A 23,428-nucleotide genomic window follows, 5' to 3' on the forward strand; every position below is an offset into this window, starting at 1 on the left:
CCCCCTTACTATAAGTCTCGCCAGAGCAGCGCATGTGCACTAGCTCGACCTAAAAAATTAAAAATTGAGTGAGACGGAGAAGGGTCGGGCAGCACTGGAGCAAGCCAGGTGGGGTGGATCTCATTTGTGGAGTGGGTGTGAACCTGGCATATTGAGGAAATGAACTACTTTTTTCAGAAGTTCACATCCGCGTTATGACATGGGCTGATACGAAGACAGATGGAAAACCCTGTTAGCCAATGGGAAATTCCAAATGATCCACAGTAGTCAATGACTGACAGCCTCCAAAAACCCCTCAGTATGTTTGTATTCATGTATGTAAGTGTGTGTCTGTGCGTGCTTGTTGCATGCAGTAACATGAGGTCTCACCAGATGGCTAAAGCAGTTTGTAGGCGAGACCTAAAAAGATGATACTTCATCTCAACTTCATTACTTGCTACTGAACTATGATTGCATCAGCCAAGTAGTATCAAACTATTAAACAAATGTCCTGTTTTTAAGGTTTGGCACCGTCGTGGAATTCACATAGCTAACTTTCTGCTCATACTCATCTCATTATGTGCCTATTATAGGCTACAAATGCAGGACAATTATCCTCAAGTGTTGCATTCCTTCTCAAGCAGGAACTGCAGTGAGTGCGGTATAGATTGCTTGACTTGCGTTTGTTACTTCTACTGGAAGATAGTCATCAATTCAGTGGGATTGCATGTCCTTCATTGGGGCTCCGCAGCAGCTTACTGACACAACCTGGATTGTCAAAGCACAAGCAAAATATTACGGAAAACTAGATGTTGTATTAATCATGATACAAAACACGTGAAGCAATTCCTGTAAAGTATAATGGCTCATTCGTAAATTGACAAACACCTACAATTCTAAGAGCTGTAACAGAATGTTTGTGCAGTAACCTGATATGTCTGTGTATACATGGGCTGAGTGGACATACAGTAGAAGGTTGAGTCTGGATGCTGTGGGAATTTGATGATGAATGGAATATTTGGGTCTGTGTGTTGGGAGAAGCCTGACAGTTATCTACAGATACTGAGAAACCCCGATAGAAGCTACCATGTAGTGGCTTTAACTAAGAGCCTGTCACAGAATAGGAACTTGTCTCCTACTGAAGCATTTTCTGACTTGTCTTTACTGAGGATTCTGCCCACCACCTACAGCAATTTGATTATAAGAAATGTAAGCATACTATTTTATGAAAACAAGATCTTTTTATTTAAATGCTTACAAACTAATTTACAGCCCTATAGATGTTTCATTGCATAACATAGGGCCAGACTTAGCGTTTGGCAGACAGGGTACTCCGCCACAAACTGGGAAGAGAATCCTGTCTGCCAAACTGGCAGTCTGTGCACTATTTTGAGTCAGATGGACAGTCATGTTTCCAACAGTGGTACCAACGCGGACTCCACAGGCAGAACCCCTACACGGATGGTCTGACAGACTTGAGGCGGTCGTAGGTATGTGAGACCGTCCACCCTATTTTTCTACCAAAAAAATGAATGGCCCCACACCCTGGGAGAAACTCTGTTTCAGAGTCATTAGTATTTGTTTTTCAAAAACAAGTTCTTGCTTTGGGTGGTTGTTTTTGAAAAATAGGAAAATTTGCTGTGCGGCTGCCTGAAACAGAAATTGCTCAGCAAACTTTCAGTGGCTTCTGAAGAAGGCACAAAGTTCTCCACAGGACCAGCGGAGGATGGGAGGAGTCCGGCCAAGGTGGTAAACGTAATTACCTCCGCTGAAGGGCTGTGGGCCAGCCTCCATCATCAAAATCAGGCCCTTAGTTTCAAATATTGGCCCGTCTGACATGGCAGCAGACAGATCTTCAGTCTCTCAATCTCTTTTTGATCCCTCTCCAAATAGCTGGCTCTTTGGTTGGGGCTGCGGCACCCAAACTCTCACTGTCCTCATCGGAGCTGCCCTCACTTTTTTTTGCAGGGTTCTTAGAAAGTGCTTGCTTTTCACCAACAGTGTCATTTTCTTCTTCCTTGTCTTTTCCTTCTTCATTAGCATCCTCCTCACCACCATCTTCCACCTCCTCCTCCTCCTCCTCCTCCTCGTCGTCATCATCATCATCATCATCGGTGTCTTCACTTTCATCAGTATCATTCCCTGTCACAGGCATCATTCTGAAGAAGAAATTGAGAAATGTAGGTTTAACTCAAAATGAATCCAATACATTGAGACATGAAGAATTCCAGGTGTGTACTCGAACAGCAGAGTTTACGGAGAGTCACAGAGTGAAAAGTCACTTATCCTCTAAAATCTACTGACCTGTTGGGATTTGAAAATTCTTTTCCTGAATCAACATCAAATGGATCTAGAGCAAAAAAAAAGAAAACATATTGAACGATTTAGAAATCAGATCCACAGAGAAAGGGAAGGAGCTCAAGGACTACAACATAACTGCACAATGGATGTGGGGCTATGCAGATCTGAACATAAGCTAATATTGTGGAACTATAAAACCAGTGAAGATGTATTAATGTTTTTTTTAGAAAATGCTTAGTCAGCAATAATGGGAAAAGCCTGGTTTCCACATATGACTTTGGCTTCTAAACATTAAAAAAAACTGGTCCCATATTTTGAAAGATTCAAATTCTGATTATTTATTAACAAATTACCTAAAATGTGTTCTTCATTATGACAGAATTCTGACTAATGTCCAAAAATAATTCTTTATTAGATCACTTCTTATTTCAAGAAAAAGGAAAATTAAGGTTCTGAAAATCTACATTCAGGCTGCATAACAATGTCTGGATACATGACTGAAGTGGGTTGGCTTCACTCGAAAAATCTGCATTTCATAATTGAAGCAATTTAAATACATTTGCAGCAAAAATGGTGTAGATTTCCACACCGACTGGCTTGTTAGTTTTGTCTATTCACCTCTACAGCCATATCAGTTTGCATTTTTTTCTAAACTCACTAATCTGATGTTTAACTTTCTCTTGTGCAATCCTCATCGTTATATATTCTGTTATAGAATAAGATTTTTTTTTAATTAAAAATATATGATTTAGATGTATGCTTTTTTTCATTTGATCAAGAAAGTATGTTAGATATTCAACCTTTTCAATCATACAACACACAATATAGAAGTGCCCAATGTACTAAAAAGCAGGCCGCAAATTGTGGTCACAAATTGTGCACCAACATTTGTGACCTCTCTTTCAGTATCAACTGCAACCAGGGTGAATCAAGCATTCTTAGATATTTGGAAGGAAGTGTTATTTTACGGTGCCCTGCTATACATGTTCCATCAATGGTATCTCAATTGTAACCAAGACCTCTGATTAGAGGCCCAGATTTCCGATGCGGTCAGCTAGCCTTTTCCGAAGCCAACTCGGAACATGCCACAGCAGCAGTCTGCTCTCTGCAGATCTGAAACACCATTCAATGATAAAATTGGAAGGATCCAAAACAATGAAGAAGCATACTGGTGCCCAGATACCTCCTTCCACTGGATTCTCTGTCTTGAGGCCCCTTCTTTCCAATCCAGTCATCCCACTACTACTTGCAAAACAATCTACGTGCACTGAGAACCCAGAAAGCTTGTGTCTAATCTGTGAGCTTCTTTGCATCAGCAAACCTATGTAGGAGCTGTGAGTTGGGCACTCCAACGCTAGTTTGAGATCATCTATTCAACTAGGGTTCAGACTCATGCACTGAATTGAAGATGCAAGTTAGCCGGTGTTAGACTTGGCATCCTTGGCATGGCTTTCCCTCTGTTTGGCCTTCAGACTTCCTGTTTTTGCTGACTTTGTTTTGCCGGCCTTAGGACTCTGTACACTTTACCACTGCTGACCAGTGCTAAAGTGCATGTGCTCCCTCCTTAAAACAGGTTAGAGTGGCTTATACCTGATTGGCATATTACATTTACTTATAAGTCACTAGTAAAGTGGCTCTACATGTGCCCATGGCCTGTAAATTAACTACTACTAGTGGGCCAGCAGCACTAATTGTGCCACCCACTTAATTAGCACTTCAAACAAGTCTTAGGCCGTCCATTGCAGCCTGTGTGTACAGTTTTAAACTGCCATTTTGATCTGGAAAAGTAAACCTTTTGCCAGGCCCAAACCTGCCTACATATAAGTCACTCCTGGGGTAGCCCCTGGACAGCCCAAAGGGCAGAGTGCAATGTATTTAAATAGTAGGGCATGTATGTTTAAGTTTTGCATGTCCTTGTAGCGAATAACTCTTACATTCGTTTTTTCACTAATGCAAGTCCGTTCTTTCCCACAGGATAACATTGGAGTTGCCTTATTATATTTTATAAGTGTCATTTCCAAAAGGAAACAGAATTGGTAACCAGTTCATGCTTGGTGCCTCTTGTTTTGTAACAAAAAGTTATGGCGAAGTCTGATTTTAAATTAAAATTTTGAAAATGCAATTTTTAGAAAGTTGGCATTTTCCTGCCTTAGTCATTTGGTGCCTGCATCTTGTCTCTGGGTCACATGCCTGGGTGTAGTTGTTAATTAGGCTTTGTATATTCCTTTATATACAGCCACACACAACGAGGAGCTTAGGTGTGACTGGGTGGGCCATCACTGTAGGATGAGACGGAGGAGCTAGGCCCAGTCCCACTTACACTTAGATAAACTGTGTCCTGTCTCCATATAAAGAGCTGCATACCTCCTGTAGTTAGTCTGGAGCCAGGGCAAAGAAGACAGGGCACCTGTGAACTTCAAAGGGATGTCTCTAGAAGTTTCTCCCCACTTCAAAGGCACAACCAGGAATAAATACTAGACCTCAGACACCAACTCTTCAGAACACTTCTGGACCTGTAGATACTCTGACAGGAAGGAGGACTGCTGTGCTGCTGAAGGACTGCCACTGGGCTGGATTGCTGCTCTGAAGGACTGCTGGCCTGCTGCCCTTTTGCCTGGATGAGTAAGACTGGACCTGAATCTCTAGAACCCAGAGTGATTCCAGAGGCTAGTTGGCAGGCCTCTTGATCTGAAGCCTCAGGGACATGAGGCTTTCAACAATCTTGCACCTGTACTCTATCATCTATGAGTCTACCCTGCCATGTGGCGCCATACCAGTCTTGGACCCTTGGAAGTTGGCTTAAGGTGCTTTGCCAGCCTCTGTGGGTCCAGCGAAACAGATGCATCTCCACTGCTGTGCAGCGCAAACCCAAGCAGAACAGACTGCTGCATGGACTGGACCCATCGCAAAGACCCATATCGCATCACAACCCAACGGAACCACTGTTGCGCAACACATCCTCAGCTTAAGCCCTTGCATTTTGACGACAGCCTCAAGTACGACGTTGGGCTCCACATCGCAGCCCTTTGGAACTGGCACATCGCCCGATGCTGGACTTTGCATTGCAAGTCCCGTCAACAAGATTCTCAACGACCACGCAGGCCCTTGCATCGCAGCCTGGCCGCTGTTGGAACTGGCGCATCGCTTCTGCATCACGATGCTTCTTCGGCGCGGATCTTCGCAATGCTTCACAAACCGGGATTTCAGGTACTCTGTTCAGTGGTCCATTCTCGGTCTATAAAGCCGCCCACGCTCCATCACAGTCGGCCTGAACTTGTGACTTTGTCCTGGTCCAGCGCATCTAGATATCTACAGTGGCACTATGTGCTTTTTGGGGCTATCCTCGCTACAAACTTTAAAACTGTATATCTCAGGTGCTACTGATTGCATATTTGTCGTTCTGGTCTTGTTTTATTTATTAAAGGAAGTTCTATTTTTGTGACTTGGTGTGGGATCCTTTTTGCGTGGTGTTTAACACTTTAGTACCGTTTGAAGTGTTCCACAAATACTTTACACATTGCATCTAAGATACGCCTGACTGCTCTGTGCCAAGCTACCAGAAGGTGGAGCACAGGTTTGTTTAAGGTTGGCTTGTTCCTCACCCTGACTAGGATTGTGCTTGCTGCTTGACCAGGGCTCACACGCCAGTCACTCAACAACTTAATTTTTAACAGCCGGACATTCTTATTCTACTGTATTTGCCAGCACTGTTCAACAAAGTGGGCAACCACATTCTCCTTACACACAAACAAGACTAGAAGACTGGTGTACAGTGCCAGGCTCTATTTCTCACAGCTAGTATCTGTACTGGTGCCAATAGGTTAGATAGGCACATTTCTCCCCATAACCAACGAAGAAGTCAAAAGTGCTTCTCTCTAAATCCTTGTTTCTCCTCACCTACTTGGGACCATAGGCCATAGGAAGGAAAGTGGACAGCCTTAGAGAGGGAGAAACCTACACAATTCCTTTCCTGCTCAAGACTGACACTTCAACAGCAGAGGGCACTGCTTTAAGAGCGGAGTGGCATTTCATGCTTGAATAAGGCATTAGAATCTTAAATACCTGTCTAAGTCCAACCCTACTATCCCGGGTAGGCATGCAGATTGTTCATTAATGGAGTGAAAACTCTTGCGGGAGAACTAGGATTACTAGTAACTTTGTTTCACTTTTAGATGATATTCAATAATAGCGTCCATCCCATCTTGCAGTAAACCCCAACGCAAGAGAGCAGAGAGGTGGAGGACATGTCATTAGGCAGATGCACATCTCCATGTCCCAGTTCCAAAATCTCTTTCACTTGAATACATATGAAGACCTGACAGAAGTCTTGTAGGCTTCTTTTAAATATTCTAAAAGGCTTCTGTCAGGTTTACTAGACTGTACTGAAGCTATTCAAGGGCTAGCCAGCCAAATTCAGCAACTCAGTTGTGGTGCAGAATTCTGTCCTTCACCTTGGGCAGTAAATCGTGTCTACATAGTAATCTTCTGTTTCTTTACGTCAATAGATGAAGCGGTTCTGTAAACCACCATTTGCAAGACCACCCTGAGGCAAGCTACATCTTTCTCATCTTCAACTCTTTCAGCTTAAACTTTCAGCGTAATGATCACATTTGAGTTTGGGTGAGATATGTGAAAAGGTGTAAAGTAATATTTTTTTCCAGCTCATCAAAAGAGCATTACCCTTTGGTGTTTGTATAATGGTACCTAAATGCAAAATGTTGACATTTTGCTTTCTTGTTGCAGTTACTATAAGATCTATCAGAGGTTCTCCACTGATGAAAGACTAAACAAAGAATGTCATAGCAGAATGAACCATGTGCGATTTTGTGATGATTCTACTTGGAAGGTAATTTTACTAATTCTGTTGTCCTGGCAGGTGGTAAGCTATGAGGTACTACATCTTGGTGATGAGCTACCGCCAGGTATCTTAATGTTCACTCAAGAGAGTGCCTGACCTCATGCTTTTCAGTTTGTTCACACAGTACATTGGTGCTTTGCTCTTTGTTGGCATCAGGACAGAGTTGTTTCTACTGACCAATAATAACTATGCTAGCCATTAGCCTAAGCATGTAAGTGCAATAAGCAGCCTCCTTTTAAACCCATACCACCAAGATCTGGAAGTTGCCAACATAAATTAGAATTGTTAGTTAATATAACTCCCCTCCAAGGAAAGATAACAAAGCAGTCATCGGGAGGGTCAATTTGTTTTTCTGGTTTTCTAAGTGCTGATTTTCCCTGCCCTGTTATGTGGAGTTTCAGATTCAAACTTATGAAGACACAAGAGGCCATCAAGCCAAGAAGTAATGAAATCAGGCATTTTGAATAAGGCTTCATGAATGACACTCCTTCCAAATGGAGAATCACTGCCCTTTTGAATGATACACCTGAATGATACACCATTTTTGGTTTTCCTGGTTTGCATGTTAACCTTCTGCAATTGAATATGAATAGTGATGATGTATCAGCCAAGAATGTTTCATAGCTCTGACCCCTATCTGGAAAACCCAAACAATTGATCATAGGCTTGGCCTCGAGAAAATAGTCTTCCATATAAAGGTAGATGAACATATATTTTCAGCTAGTTAGGGGGCCTGAGAAACCAACTCTGGGCCACCGTGGCAACTGGGGGAGTACTATTGTGCCCCCTCCCCCAGTGGAGAAAAGTTGGAGCAGAGGGAGCGCCTGTCCCCCACTCTCCGTGCCTGTTGTCGTAGGGGAGTAAAGCAGCCAACACATTGGAAGAGCTGCTGCCGGCACCCCCCCCCCCTGCAGCGAAAGAAAGGCTGCTCGAACGTGGCAGCAGGGGTGGGCTCTCTGTCTGCCCCCAACGAATGGAGAAGAATGTACTGGCCCTAGATTAAGAGGGTCAAATAAATTAGGCCCATTTTCAAGTACTTCCAAGGATGGGGCTTTACAGCAAGCAGTGCAGCCTCCTCCAAGCACTGCTTCTATGGCTGCAGGTTATGCGGCCTTCGGTTGTTTAAAAAAAGAGACCCGCGGTTCATGTTTGTCAAAGGCTTTATTTAAAAGTATTATTGACATGTTCTTTTAAAGGTGCGGTTATTACAGTAATGTTTATTCCTAACAGGCCGCAATGCTTTGTCATTTATAACGTGTGCACATGATTGCAATGCTTTATAATGTAGAATGATCACAGCTGGATTATGCTTTCTGAAGTCAGTGATGAAATGAGCGATTCTGACATGCGATGTTGGTGTTAACACGGGCCTGATATAAAGTGAAATCCCCATATGGTTATGTGCTGTATTGTACATGGAGGGGGGTATGGGATTCTTGGGGTCATGACTCTTTAGGGGTCAAATGTAATGTTTCCAAAGGCATTTTCACCAGCCTTATGTACGTTTGTAAATTACTACGTAGTACTAAAAGTGTGCGTGTAATGTTCGTTTCTTTTTCTAAAGAAAAAGCACAGAATCGGCAATCATTTACTGAGTGTTATTATTGCGTGTCAGTGAATGGTGATTACTAGCCCACGCCACCCTGAGTAGGCCTCGGACTTCTCTACTTTGCTACCATAACAGATTCAAGCGCTACAATGGGGTGTTTGGCTCCTAGTGAAGAGGTGAATGTGGACCTATCACGTGTGCAGGCCACACAACTAAAAGCCAGTTTCCTTACAACAGTGATCTCTGCTGTTAGGTAATCTTCAGAACTGCATTCAGTCTCTCTTTGCCAATTACATACCCACATTTTAAATTGCTTATAGACAGTCATGGATTTTTGCAAAGCCTATGCATGCAGTATTTGTAAGTGGACTTCTGGTATCCTGTGATGACCAACAGTCGTCACGATACAACAAAGTGGGCAGTACTCGGCTTATGTTCTCTTTCATTCCTCAGCTATATCAGAAAGGAATGAACTCCCAGATGCTATCCGTTTTACCACTTAAGCCTATCCTACCATAGTAGCAGCTCTCCCACCTCGCTTTAGTCCTATATACAATATTCCACTCTCCTGCACCTGGGGGATTTGTATCCTTCTATTTTCTTGCCATCAGTCCACTGGCTGCCAAAGTGCCAAGAAACAATTCATGATCTTCTCTAGGCCCAATGGCTGTGAGCAATGCCGGTAAGGGCAGTCTTAGGTGTCGGCATTAGGTTATCACTGATCAGTTGACTCAAACTAGTAAGCAAATGCACTCAAAGATCACAGGGGGACCAACACACTAAAGGTATATGTTCCCAGTACCTATCTGATTCTCACTGTGCTGACAGTGATAACTCAACCCATGTGAAATGATTCCAGCTGGTGTATACTGCATTATGAAAAAAAGGAATTAGCAAGACCGTCGGAATCCCTAAATACTTTATACATTATTCAGCGAGCCTGATTGATTTCACCAAAATTCAGAACTATTTCAGCGTCATCCCATTTATTTTGCAGTTTAGAAAAATTGATCTGAATTGTCTAGCCGTTAGAGGAGTGCCGCGAACAGAGACCCTGGTCTTCTTTCCGTTCTTATCCACCCTTGATTTATTCTTACTAGATTCCAATTTAATAGATTAGCTGCAAATATTTAAAATAGACTCCTCCTTAAGCTAAAACAAAGTCGGTTTATGTGAGTTCAGTTTACCGTTTGGAGTTGATGATTTAAACTCTTAACACAGCCAGCCACTCCTCAAAATACACAATTTTCTTGGTTCTTTTTGGCATACATACAGGTAATTGAAGACACCCCTCTACAACAGTGGGTAATAGTGTAGGCGTTTCAGAGCAGCAAAGGCCTGCCCTATGGGCCATCTCTCCTCTTTGATAGGAAGATTTGTCCTATAGGGAAGCTCTTTAATAAATGTGTGTTACTTTTCCTGAAAAGATTGGTGCTAACAAAGCTGAAGATCACACAATTGGTTACAGCATTGTTCCCATGTGCTGCAGTGAGCTTTGCTCAATTCCCTTTTCTTTTCGAGCCCTGCGGCTCTTAAGGGTTCAGATTTTGCATCTTGTCAACATGAGCATCACACAGTGGTTTACCAGCAAAGGTCAAGATGCCTTATTTTCTGCTGCACATTACTTTCTTGTGTTTCAATTTTTTTATTGAAATTTATACATATCTAAATACATATATTATAATAACTGTATGCATTGTTGTACAATAAATATAGAATTCAATTGTTATATATAAGCATATAGTAAAACTTTCTGAATAATTAATCATACTATATAATTTAATAAATACATAAACATACAGCTGCAAAAACAAATATTTGGATTTATATTGAGGCCATAAAATATGGAATTAAGGGAAGGGAGGAAGAAAAAGGGAAAGAAAGAAGGGATCACAAAAGAAAGCGATAAGAGAAAACGTACAAGTATGAAGCAAAATGCAATAGGAGTATGTTCCAAGAAAAAGAAGAAGACACACATAAAGTAATTATGCTGATTCAGAGAAAGATAAAAATAAAAAGTAATATTCTTTGATAGAGACAAAATTAAACAAATTACATTACAATATACTACGGGTATATGAATATATTGTTACAGAGCCAAGGGAGATGAAGTAGGAATAGGTATTACGAGATAAGAATAGAGAAAGAAAATGAAATGGATAATATAGAGAAATGTGCAAACAGTAAATGAAAACAATAGGTATATTGTGCAGAATAAAAGGGTAAGCAGAGGAACACACATGTATAATTATATATATATATATTAAAAGATGCAGAATTACATGTAAATGCTCTGTGAGTAGCTATTAAAAACAACAACAAATAGTAGATAAATAGAAAACGTATTAGGATTTATAACCACCAATAATGAATAATGAGTGAGAGTAAGAGGAAATAGAAATTAAATTACTGCGTAGATGGGTTATTAACATTAGTATCGGTATTTGAAGTTAGAAAAGGTGACCATACTCGAAGAAAGAGATCAGATTGATCCTGTATGTTGTATATAATACGTTCATAGGAAGCTGTTTGGATCATGGCCACCATCCATGTTTCTTGTGATGGTGGTTGGGGCGATTTCCATTGACGTAATATACAAATTTTGGCTGTAGCTAAGGCTGTGTGTAAAAGTCGGACTTGTGGTTTAGAATATGATGGTGACTGACGTGTATCATGCAGAAGAATGGTAGCATGCAAAAGTGGAATTTGTAGAGGCATCGTGGAACATAAGGTTTTACCTATATAATTCCAAAAGTGTTGGATCACTGGACATCCACAGATGATATGAGAAATGTTACAAGACGTACTATCACATCTCCAGCATTTAGAATGGGGAAGCAGGCCAGCTTGGTGCAGTTTTGTTGGTGACCAATGCCAATCATGTAAAATCTTGAATAAGCAAAATTTCAATCGTGCTTCACGTGCACCCTTATTGAGATTGCTAAGAATGTCAGACCATTCATCATTGGTATAAGAGACTGATAATAAGGTTTGCCATTTAATACGTAAAGTTTGTGATAAGGGTTGAGAAAAGAGATGCAAAGTAAGCGTTTGATAGAAGCCAGATGTAGCTCCTTTCATCTTACCCCAAGTGTGAAGATATGTCACAATTGGTGAGTCGGGTAAGAGCCATGGTGGAGGTCCTAGACTTCTCTGTAAGGATTGTCGTAACTGGTTGTATTTTGAGAGTTGTACATCAGGCAGATGAAATTCTTCCTGCAGTTGGACAAATGATTTAATATCACCGTTTGAAAAAAGTTGATCTAGGGTGGAAACACCAGCTGTTTCCCAAATAGGCCAAACAATTGATTTTCTATTAATACGAATTGCAGAATTATTCCATAATGGTGCTTTCCTATGAAGACGAGGATGTGAGCCCAATAAACAGTGTGCCCTTTGCCAAGCAGCGCGCATAGCAAACAAAATAGGATTAGTGGAGTCTCGGGGACAAGATTCAGAGCCGTATAAAACAGAAAGACCTGCTTTTGTTAATGAAAGGTAATGTTCAAGATGTACCCACTGTGGCGCATCCGATGAATGTGAAAGCAGATATGACATTTGAGAAAGCTGTAATGCCAAAGAATAATGCTCCACTGAGGGCAGACCTATTCCTCCATAGGAGCGATGAGCCTTTAGTTTTGAAGTAGAGAGAAGGGGTTTGACAGAGTTCCATATAAAAGATTTTATCTTACAGTCAATTGAGCGTAACGGGGTTAAAGGGACCTGAATAGGGAGCATTCCGAGGACATAAAGCAAACGAGAGAGAGTGACTATTTTCACGGCTTGAGCCCTGCCCAACATTGAGAGACCCAATGCCTTCCATTTTTCAAAATCACGTTGCATTTGAGCAATGAGGGGATAGAGATTATCCATAACCATGCCCTCTAGACCTTTGTTTACTAGTATGCCCAAATATTTGAGATGAGAAGATTTCCATTGAAAGGGAAAATCTTGAATGGCCGCTATTGTGGTCCCGTTCGAGATGGGCAGTGCTTCGCTTTTGTTCCAATTAATTTTGTACCCGGAAAGGGAGGAGAAATCATCTATTATTTTTAACACAGATGGTAAAGAGGTGGAGAGATCTGTGAGTGCAAGAAGAATATCATCTGCGTAGAGGTAGATTTTGGATTCACCTGTCGGAAGAGAAATGCCCTTAATAGAAGTAGATTGTCTTAAGGAGGCAGCTAACGGTTCCATGGCTAGAAGAAAGAGTAACGGAGAGAGGGGGCAACCCTGACGGGTACCTCGGTTGATAGAGAATAGATCTGAGATAAAGCCCCCACAATTTACCTGTGCCGAAGGATTTTTGTACAACAAGCGTATTTTGTTTATGAATTGAACTCCCAGGCCGAATTTTTGTAACACCCTAAAAAGATAATCCCATTCAATCCGATCAAACGCCTTTTCCGCGTCAAGCGACAAGGCCAAAGCGTCATCAGGAAGATTCTTGGCATACCATAATGTGTGGGCAAGAGTGCGAAGATGGTTCCTAGAGGAACGCCCCGGAACAAATCCTACTTGGGTACAGTGTATGAGAGATGGGATAACCTTACGCAAGCGAGAGGCCAGAATGTTAGCTAGAATTTTGATATCGCAATTCAATAAAGATATTGGACGATCGCTGCTACATAATAAAGGATCTTTACCAGGTTTAGGTAACACAGCAATAATAGCTTTATTAGATATAAGGCCCAAGGAGGCCTCACGCTCTGCCTCTTGGAATGCGAGTAAAAGAGAGTCAAGCACATCCACTCCTGCCCAACGATAAAACTCTGCAGGAAAGCCATCTCCTCCTGGGGCCTTATGATATGGCAAGCCAGCAATTGCAAGCGATATTTCTTTCCTGGTAATTTCACCTTCCAATAAGATTCTACCTTCATCTGACAAACAGGGTAGGTTTACATTTGTAAGGAAAGAATCCAACTTGTCAGTGTCAAGTTGAATTTCAGCAGTGTAAAGAGATTGATAGTACTGGGCAAATTCGTTAACAATATCTTGGGGTTTAGTTAGAGTAACACCGTTCATTGACTTAATGGCCGGTATAGCCATAGCTGCTTGCTGCTGACGTAGCTGGGCTGCTAATAATCTTCCCGCTTTTTCGCCCTGTTCATAATGTCTTCCTTTCATTCTATGTAGGGCGTATTCTGCCTTAGAGGTAAAAAGGTTATTTAAAGCCATACGAGCTTTTACCAATAACTTACGATGTGGTATCGTTGGATTAAGTGTATATAATCGAGTATAAGACACAATATCTTGCTCCAATTCTTTTTGCCTTCTAGCATTTTGTTTATTAAACTGCGCTGCATCTCTCATAAGCTGTCCGCGGATAGTGGCTTTTGCCGCCGCCCAGAGAGTTCTGTTGGAGTCAACGGACCCTTGATTGACTGACATAAAGTTTAGAAAATGGGATTGTAATAAAATTTTGTTTTTGGGTGTCCTATAACGTTGAATATTTAGACGCCAGGGTTTGCGACCTGGCTTAGATAAACCAGTTTGTAAGGAAAGTAGAACTGGAGAATGGTCAGAGATCGCTGCCTCCAGTATCTGAGAGTCCTGTGTTATTTGAACTACATACTGAGAGACTAAAAAGTAGTCCAAATGAGAGAGCGTGCCATGCGTAGGGGAAGTGAAGGTATAGTCCTTATCCATCGGGTGAGAAAGTCTCCAATGATCTACCAAACCATTATCTGCCACCACATCGTCCATTAGAGCCCTATCTGCCGCATTTGCCTTATCTAGAGGGCCTGTTTTGTCTAGGACTGGATCACGCACTAGATTCCAATCTCCACCGATAAGAAACTGGGTAGCACTTATTTCAGTTAAAAGGCGGTTTAATTGAAAGAGAAATGATCGTTTTGCTCCAGTGGGAGCGTAAATTGAGCCAAGGCATATGTGTGTTTCACCGATACAAAGTTTGGCAAAAACATATCGTCCATCCGGATCTATCCAGGATTTCAAGACTGTCACTGGTAAGGATTTACGGATAAGAATCGCTACTCCACATTTGCGGGTTGGTGTCGCATCCGGATCTGTTCTCTTCTGTATGCTGCTGTGTATAACCCGTCCCACCCAGTCTCTACATAATTTTTCAGACTCTTTAGCGTCAAGGTGGGTTTCTTGAAGGAGAGCTATATCCACATGCTTGGACTGTAAATAAGAGAGTGTCTTTTTTCTTTTAATATAATGTGTCAATCCATGAACATTCCAGGTTATTACCCGGAGGTCATGTGAAGTGGCCATGTCAGATAAGAATAGGGAAGAAAAGGGAAGAGAAAGGGAAGAAAAAGAAAAAGAAAAAGAAAAAGAAAAAAAGAAAAAAAACTAGCGATACAAATTTAATAAGGAAGTCAGAACGTGATGTAGTAAATTAAGTGAGAAGAAAAAATAAGACAGAAGTAATGGAACAGAAAAAAAGGAGATTAATGTACTATACTGTGTAGTATTAACACAGTGTCAACAAAATGAATCTTTTAGCTGCGAGTCTAGACTTGTGGGCTACTCGCGCTGGGGGAACCCAATCCGATGGGACCATCAATGGTAAAGGAGGGGTCTATGATACAGCATAAATCGCATTCCAACATATTTTGGAAATTAGAGTTCGAAATGAAGAAAGAAGGAAACAAGTATCATGAAAATACAGTATAGAGGAAAATAAGATAAGACATATGAATTACATAATAAGGTAAAGCAGACAAATATAACAATATTATATAATATTCACTGGAGAGATTGTTAACTCATCTAGTCAGAAACGGATGAGAATTATATTATCCTATATATAAACAATGTAGGAAATAAGTAGATTAATCAATAATAAGGCAACTTGCTTGTGACAAAAAAGAATATATATATACACATACATAGATATATATATATATACACACATACACATGCACACACATACACACATACATACATACACACATACACACACATACACACACATACACAATAATTAAGTATTGCTATGTCAAGGAACTAGCATATCATAAATATTCAAAAATGTATCGTGAGTGAATAACAGAACAATTAAATATTGAAATATTGAAACAATGAATTAGCAACTTATCAACTGAATAATAACGAAGAAGTATAGAAGAAATTAGAAGAGAAAAAACACACAAAAAATAATTCAAATTCATAACAGGAGTAAAGACTGAGAAAATTTAAAAGGGTCAAATAGAAAGTAGTAGTGAAATTTGAGAAGAGAAAGTAGGAAGACTAATAATAAAATCAAAGAGAAAAGAAGTAAGGAAAGACAGTGTCATCAAAAACTATATAGCGATTGAATAGATTTAAAGAATACTAACTAGATAGGAAGATGGCGAGTCAATGAAAAAGGGAGTAGAAGAAAAGAGATGTGAAGAGAAGAAAACATCAGAATGAAATATCTTATATTAATGTAATTCATAATATTCGTACTATATGGGAAATAAGAGAAAGAAAAAGAAGAGATAGGAGAACTGTAATCCTGAACTGTTAAGGAGATATAGGTCAGCAGAGTTATACAGAGTAAAGAAAAGGAAAAGTAAGAAAGAATTGTTGTTTTTAAAATTAAATAGTTATACTTATCGAATTTTGTTTAAGAGAGAGGGGAACAGTTTAAAGTTTAGGATTTAATACTTACAAATACTAACTCTAAGTGCATAATATTTCTAATTAGTCGCCATATTGGAAAGTTATAACTACATTATTATAAAAAATAAAAGAATCTAAGCATTCATCTGATAGTCATATGAATATTATTACTGTAAATGTCGAATGGGTGAAACTTCCATTGTTTCACGGATGTGAGAAAATAACCCACAGAATATGGTTCAGGAAACATCCTTTTCTTTTGAAGCAGGCTTCAAGGGGGAGCGAGATTTGTCTCTGTGTCCGTCTCTTTCCTTCGTAAGGGTGGCAACTGCTTGAAGGGCGTGCGCTCGATCCCCCAAGGAACGTACAGGTCGGTCTAGGTCTCTTCCTCTGCTTTGGTAACGATCTGAATTATGTCGAGTTTCGCTGGAAGATAACGAAGATTTCAAGGGTATAGGGTAAGAGATGGGATCTGGAATTAATTCTGAACACTCCATATTTTGAGGAGAAATATTGTCTAGAAAATGACAAAGGTCTCCTGGATCAAAGAAGTCTTTGGAAATCCCATCTTTGGTGACCCGCAGACGTGCAGGTTCAAAAAGTCCATACTTTATGTTGAGTAGGCGAAGACGGGGTCTAAGAGACAGAAAAGCTTTGCGACGTTCGTTAGTTTCTTTTGAAAAGTCTGCAGCTATTCTTATCTCATGACCTTCGAATGTATATGGACCTTGGGTCCGGGCTGAAGCAATGAGTTGACGGGCCTGGTCCTGTCGTAAGAAGCAGGCTATGAGTGGACGAGGTCTACTATATTTTCCGATATTGGGTGGTCCAATACGATGGGCTCTGTGCATCTCCAACAGCGGATCAAAGTGAGACCTGTGATTTTTGGGAGAAATTCTCTGAGAAAGGATTTAGCATCTGCTCCTTCTATTTTTTCAGGAAATCCAAGGAAGCGGACATTATCTCGACGGCTTCGGTCTTCTAAATCTACAATTTTACTTCTGCGAAAGAGTAGTTCCTGGTCGCGATCTGGAATAGCATCAAGGCGATTCTCTACTGTTACTATTCGTGCTGTTAGACCATCCATACAATTCTGGAACCCAGCAATATCTGCTCGAATAGATTTAGTTTCGTTCGTTAAAGCGGATATGGACATTTCCATGCCTTTCAGACGGCAACTCACAGCAGAGATTTCTTGTAGTATACGCTCCATAGTGGAGTCAGATGACGAGGCTATAGAGTGTGAGTGATTTGCTGTTGGAGAAGTGGTACCTCTTGAATCCGTAGTGGAACGAGCTTGGTGCAAGGTCTCAGAAAAGAGGAGTGGTTTCGTAGATTTTCCATTTGTTTTGCCAGCAGGCATTTTCAATTTAACAGCGTTATTTCTTTGGTATAGAACAGTTATATTCTCTGTACATCTACTGTGCATCAATCAGCAGGTACGAATGTGTAATGAGTAAGTCAAACGGACTGTTCAAAAATAATGTGGTAGAGGTTAATCTAATATTTATGAGCAAGAGTGTAAGACAATATCTCAAACCACACAATTTACAAAATGTCAGTGACCACAATATCAGTAAGACCTGTCAAAACTGGGTATCGGTATATCTTTTCACTAGAAAGAGCCAACCATTTTAGTAAGAAAATCGCCTCAGGCGAATGTTGGCAAATCTCATGACTTGAAAGAGCCAACCACTTATGCAAGAAAATCGCCTCAGATGCTTTAGCAGGCAGGAAGTGTATACAACATACATATCAGGGAAAAAAAAAGGAGCCGATTGCAGAGCATAAAAAGCTGTTGCTTTATTTATAATGGCCGTATATTCGCCGCATTAATTATGAAGTAGGAGGCGTGCACCATGCAGACAGAGTATATCAAAGGCAGTCAAAGAATTTCTGTCAATATTCCAGTTTTCTTACTGCACATAGATTAAAGAACAGGCTATTGGATATAATGTTGTAGACTGTTAATATTTTCCACAGAATTTCGTCAGAGACAGGCAGCACATTTCTTCAGTTAAATTGTGTGCTAATAGACACTACAGTTCAGTTCCATAGGGCAGTCTTCCCAACAACACCTACATTTCACAATTCTTTATTGTAGTTAAGTTGAAACTCTAAAGGGCTTTATATGGCATTTTTCAAACAGCACATTAGTTTGTCCAGCTTCTGTTACCTCCCATCTGGGACTGTGCGCCTTGATGAAGACATGCTATCTCCTCACTTTCACTAAGGAATTCCTGTCCACATACCAGGCTCCCCACAGCAGAAAAGAACAGGCCTCGGTATCTGTGTTTTTATTACTTACATTTTCCTTATGAAAGGTTAAAGCATTTGTTCAGCTTGAGTGCCAACTCAGCAGAACAGCCATATGGAATCTATCAAACAGGATGCAGACTTCACATTAGTGATTGCAGCTGCTCCGGCTTCGTGAGGTAATTATTGAAGACAGTAGGTGAACTCTATATGAACTCTACAGACCTTGGTTGTAGCTGGAGTCATGTGTCACAATGAAAAAAACGCCACTGTCTTTCCCTCAATCCCTTCGCAGTCATCACTCCTTGCATTTTTGTGGTGAAATCTCTGGAAACGTCTGGTGCACTCGGAAGCTGCTCACCGCATTCCTGAGAGGTGCGAACACCTGTCAGCTGTGCTCTGGGAGATTTGCGTGCGTCACAGCTCGTGACAAAAACTGCCTCATATTTCATGAAGGAGCCACCCCAGAGCCTCGAAAACTTCACAGCAGGAAGACCGACTATTCCGAAGCTGCATTTTCCATGAAAAATGTGTGACTAATGACCCGAAGGGAAATTCACCATCGTCTGGGGCTCCCCTCAGCACAGAGCCTCAGCATCAAGCGGCCATCTTCATCGTGGCCAGACCACGCCCCCCTGCACATTACTTTCAAGGTCTATAAGAATGCGGAGTCATGACATGGACTGGAAGTGAATGTTGTGGCAATAAATATAAGCCAGCAGGTCTGCCATGTCTTCTTAGCACTTCTGGTGCGTTTCGAAATGAGCGTATTTCTGTTCACCAGTTCCAAAAACATAACCTGTCCATAGGAATCTCCATTGAAAACATCTGGACCATCTCAAGCGTACCATATTTGAGGAACAGCGAAACTTTCTGCCTTGATGCCTGTAGAGGTTGTACCAATAACTGAACTGCCTCCAGTATCCATTGTGTAGCTTTCCTTCTTTGGAAGTGCTAAGGTCGCTGCTGAGGATGTATTACATTCCCATTGTTGCGACAATGACTGCATCAAGCTGCGGCTTTGATATAAGGAATGACCGGTCCTCCACCGGAGACCTATACATGAGTAAGCATAAGGTTGCAGCCAACGAAGTAGCCTCCCTCTAAAAGATTTCCATTGTTCATTCGATCATACCTGGAACTGGTGACATCAGTGGTCTTAGAGGGAACCTGAATACAACAGATAATCTGGTTTAAGAAATGTTAACACAAGGTTCACGTTTGTGGTTCTCCCCACAACAGAAACACTAGAGAAGTAAGAACATCATTGACTGAAGGTATCCAAGATGGTTACTTTTTTATGAGATGCTGGAGAATAAGACCTCTATCTGGATTCCGACACATTATCTCTTTTGAGAGCCCATGATATTCTTGGAGCATACGCAACAAAAGATATACTCACCAGGAGAATTGTCATGAGGCGTTTGAGATTCTCCCATAGTATTTCTCTCGAAGGAGGCATAATACTGAATCCTTTTATAAGAATATCCATTTTGAATTACCCTTTTCATGGGTTCTTCACCAAAATGTTTTTAAAAAGTCCTGTTCCCTAACAACATTCTGCTGGGAGGCATCAAGTATAAGTACCTCTTCTGTTTGAGATCCTGAAAAGAAAAGAATCATACGACCACTCGACATCGAAATGCTTACCATCCTATGCCTTCTTGATGGCGAGCCCCTTGAGGTAGAGAGCCTTGACTTCCAGTGGGATTGCTCCTTTCTTCAACGTTGAACATCTTGACAGAGCTTTGTGACATCAGTCTGGGTGAACTGTGGGAATGTTGTTCCTTATGTTCTACTAGTTCTCCTGTTATGCTTTGAAAATTGTTTTATAAAGCGGTCACAAAAGATTCACTGGGGTCTTCTGTTGGTTGGAAACTACCAGCTGGTTGACCTGGTGAGAGTCGGACCCTGTTTGTGGGCCACAGAGAAGACATGAAGTAATGAGCCTCAACCGTGGTGGTTGAGGTCGTATGGCACCGGTGTCCTCGGAACATTCTATTTTGGCTCTGCAAATTGGGACATTATTCCCCTTTCACACTTGACTTTCAGGATAGATGGGGGGCTAGCAGGAAAATGATTCTCAGGGAAGTAGTGTGGGGAAAAGAGTTTAGAACTCAACAGTTCACAAACAGTCACAATGCCATACTGTCCAGTTCAGTGTTAATTAAAAAAAAATAATAATAAAGGACTTTAATCTCACAGCAAAATCTTCAGTAAGGGGCTACTACCCGCTTCAAATGCTTTCTCCCCACTATAGATGACTACTAATGGCTATAGTCCCCAATATACTATAAGCACAGGAATTAATTAGCCATAGGTACAGATTAATTTAAGTTACCCTACTGGTCATGTGAGGTCAGTTCGACATATTTCATCCCTTCTGTTCACTTGGGGGAAAATGTCCACAAGACAAATTCTTCTGCGCGTTCTAGTCTCTCATTCCGGTCTAAAGCTTAGCCCTGCTTTGACGTGCTAGAGTACATTGCAGTTCTAGGTGTGCAGGTGGTGTGGTTAGCGTACCCGCTCTTGCAATGCTAACTTCACTTTTGTTGGGCCACAACGGTGAGTTTGTGTTGGAACAGAGACGCCTGGACGGAGTCAGTGTGGCAGGATTTTATGTCAAGACTTGCAGTTGCCATTTCCAGGCAGAGTCATCCGTAGTTGCACCTTCTGGGCTGATCAGTGCTTCCGCTTCAGTAGTACTGCGTCTCCTCATCCTGCCAGCAGTGGCAGCGCAGTAATACTTCTTCTTTCAGAGACTTGGTGCAATTTATTGCGGGAACTGTGCAGAAAATCCGTGATGATCCTTACAGCACAGGGCACTCCTGGCTCTCTGTGGTCTGCTTTTTTTCTAGGCTTTCCTCCCACCGGAAATATGCTGTGCTTCTCCTCCTGTGCAGTCTCTTCTTCTGCAGGGGTAGGCACCTGCTTTCCCTTTCTCATCAGGGAGAGAGGCTTCCAGACACTTGGGCAGCCATCAGCTCCTCCAGCAGAAAGTGCAGACTTTAGGTGATGTCTCAATCACCTGTGGAAAACTGGCTGTAAGGGCGACACCATTCTTGGTCGCACTACAGCTCTTTCAGTACTCTGCAGAGCACTCCATTTCCTGGACAAGAAGAACCTTGAACTGGAACCACGGGTTAAGGGTTCAGAACCAGTTTGTGTTGGTTCTCTACTCTTTCGAATGTCATATTTAGGCTGTTCCTCAGATATAGTTTTATGTATGATGATGGTTCACAAGGCAGATTGCAATGTGGCTGGCTCTAGGCAGGGGTATACAAAACAAATGCACAATGAAGTGTGAGGGCTCTGCACCAGTCTGTCAGTACCTGTCTTGAAGCAACAAGCAGGGATAGACAAAAGGAAAGGTCATCTTCACCGCTACCAACTACTAAATACTAAATGCCAATGCAAATGCCTTTTGTTAACAAGGTTCACATTGAATTTCAAAGGGAAGAGCCACCTTCATCCTCCTTCACTTCAGTGTCTGGGACTCCACCCTCCAGCCACAGAATCCAGGCAATACACTTCCAAGTCTGGGTAAGCTGCTCTTATCTTCCATCTTGTACCATGCTAAGCTAGGGGCATCCTAAACTGATTTCACTGGACCCGGTACTTAAACACGTACCACACTGAGAGTCCTAAAACTATACATAGGATACACATTCACAACACACCCAAGCACTCGATCTGCACTTTGGGTGTCAGTGAAAGGTCCTGGGGGCATACATAATAGCAGACTTTACACGAGAGGGGCAGCAGACTGCACTCTCCCTGCCAGAGAAAAATGTCTTGCCACAGTGAAGATCTATTCCCACTGTGAGGGCATGCTTGGTGTGCCCCTCCAGGTCACAAAACAGGTTCCAAACCTTGCATTACCAGAGACAGGCCAAGGGCTCACTATACAGACCAGATTAGTGTGGCGCCAGGGCCAAACAAAAAGGTCAGGATACCAGTTTCACATGCAATTGGACACTTAGGGCAGGAGTACACACCAGTTAACAATGCAGGAGACATTCCTGTTACAACAATGAGTTTTTGGACAGTTTTTACCAATTAGGGAAATATCCTTATGGTCTGTCAGTGAGCACTGTATAGTTCCGGACACACCTGAATCTTCTGGGTGTGAGGAAGGCACAAGAAAACAGATCATAAATGCCTTTTTCGCACTTCTTTCTCCCATATGATGGGCAGTTTACAAACAACAAAGGCATGAGGATTTTGATAAAATGTTTTTTAAAGTGTGTTAGACCGGTCAGTCTTAGGGTGGTCATCCCCCAATCTTTTTGCCTCCATGCTTTGCTGAATCTTACTGTTGGTATTATGACCCTGAGCACTTTACCACTGCTAATCAGTGCTAAAGTGCATGTACTTATTCCCTATACAGGTTTGTAATTGGTGTATACATGACTGACATTTATTTTATTTCAAAGTCCCTTGTAAGGTGGTATACCATACACCAAGGGCCTATAAATTTAATGCTGATAGTACAACTCACAGAAGTAGCCTTTCCAACCTGTCCCAGGCCTGCCACTGCATTGCCTGTGTGTACAGGTTACTTATACTTCGACTTGGTATTTAAAACTACTTGCCAAGCCTTAAACTCTCCTTTTAGTACATATACGTCACCCCTAAAGTAGGCCCTAGGTAGCCCTAAGGACAAGGTGCTATGTAAGTAAAAGGTAGTACATGTACTTGTATTCTTTGCTTATCCTGGTAGTGACAAACAGCCTACTTCATTTTTTAAGTACTGTGAGGCCTACTCTTCTCAGAGGCTAGCATTGGGAATTGCTTAAAACATTTTTAAGCTGAAATTCCTGATCAGAGAGGAACAGCTTTTTCATTTTTCATATGTTTGGAATGGTATTGATAAATCCTACTTACTGGTGAAGTTAGACTTAACA

At 41.5% G+C, this 23,428-nt stretch overlaps 1 protein-coding gene across 2 annotated transcripts in view; it reads right to left on the reverse strand.

Annotated features, from left to right (window-relative positions):
* Positions 1–1,200: 1,200 nt before the first annotated feature.
* Positions 1,201–23,428, reverse strand: part of TSR3 (TSR3 ribosome maturation factor) — a 117,258-nt gene continuing 95,030 nt past the window's right edge. For both annotated transcript variants that reach the window (XM_085629282.1, XM_085629281.1), the window contains exons 7-8: positions 2,284–2,329; positions 1,201–2,138 (exon numbers count right to left, since the gene is read on the reverse strand). In XM_085629282.1, coding sequence (XP_085485408.1) covers positions 1,835–2,138; positions 2,284–2,329 — 350 coding nt within the window. In that variant the 3' untranslated portion in view covers positions 1,201–1,834. The remainder of the gene's footprint in view (positions 2,139–2,283; positions 2,330–23,428) is intronic.

The sequence above is a fragment of the Triturus cristatus genome, chromosome 10 (genome assembly GCF_964204655.1).
Source record: "Triturus cristatus chromosome 10, aTriCri1.1, whole genome shotgun sequence".
In the NCBI taxonomy this organism is placed as follows: Eukaryota; Metazoa; Chordata; class Amphibia; order Caudata; family Salamandridae; genus Triturus; species Triturus cristatus.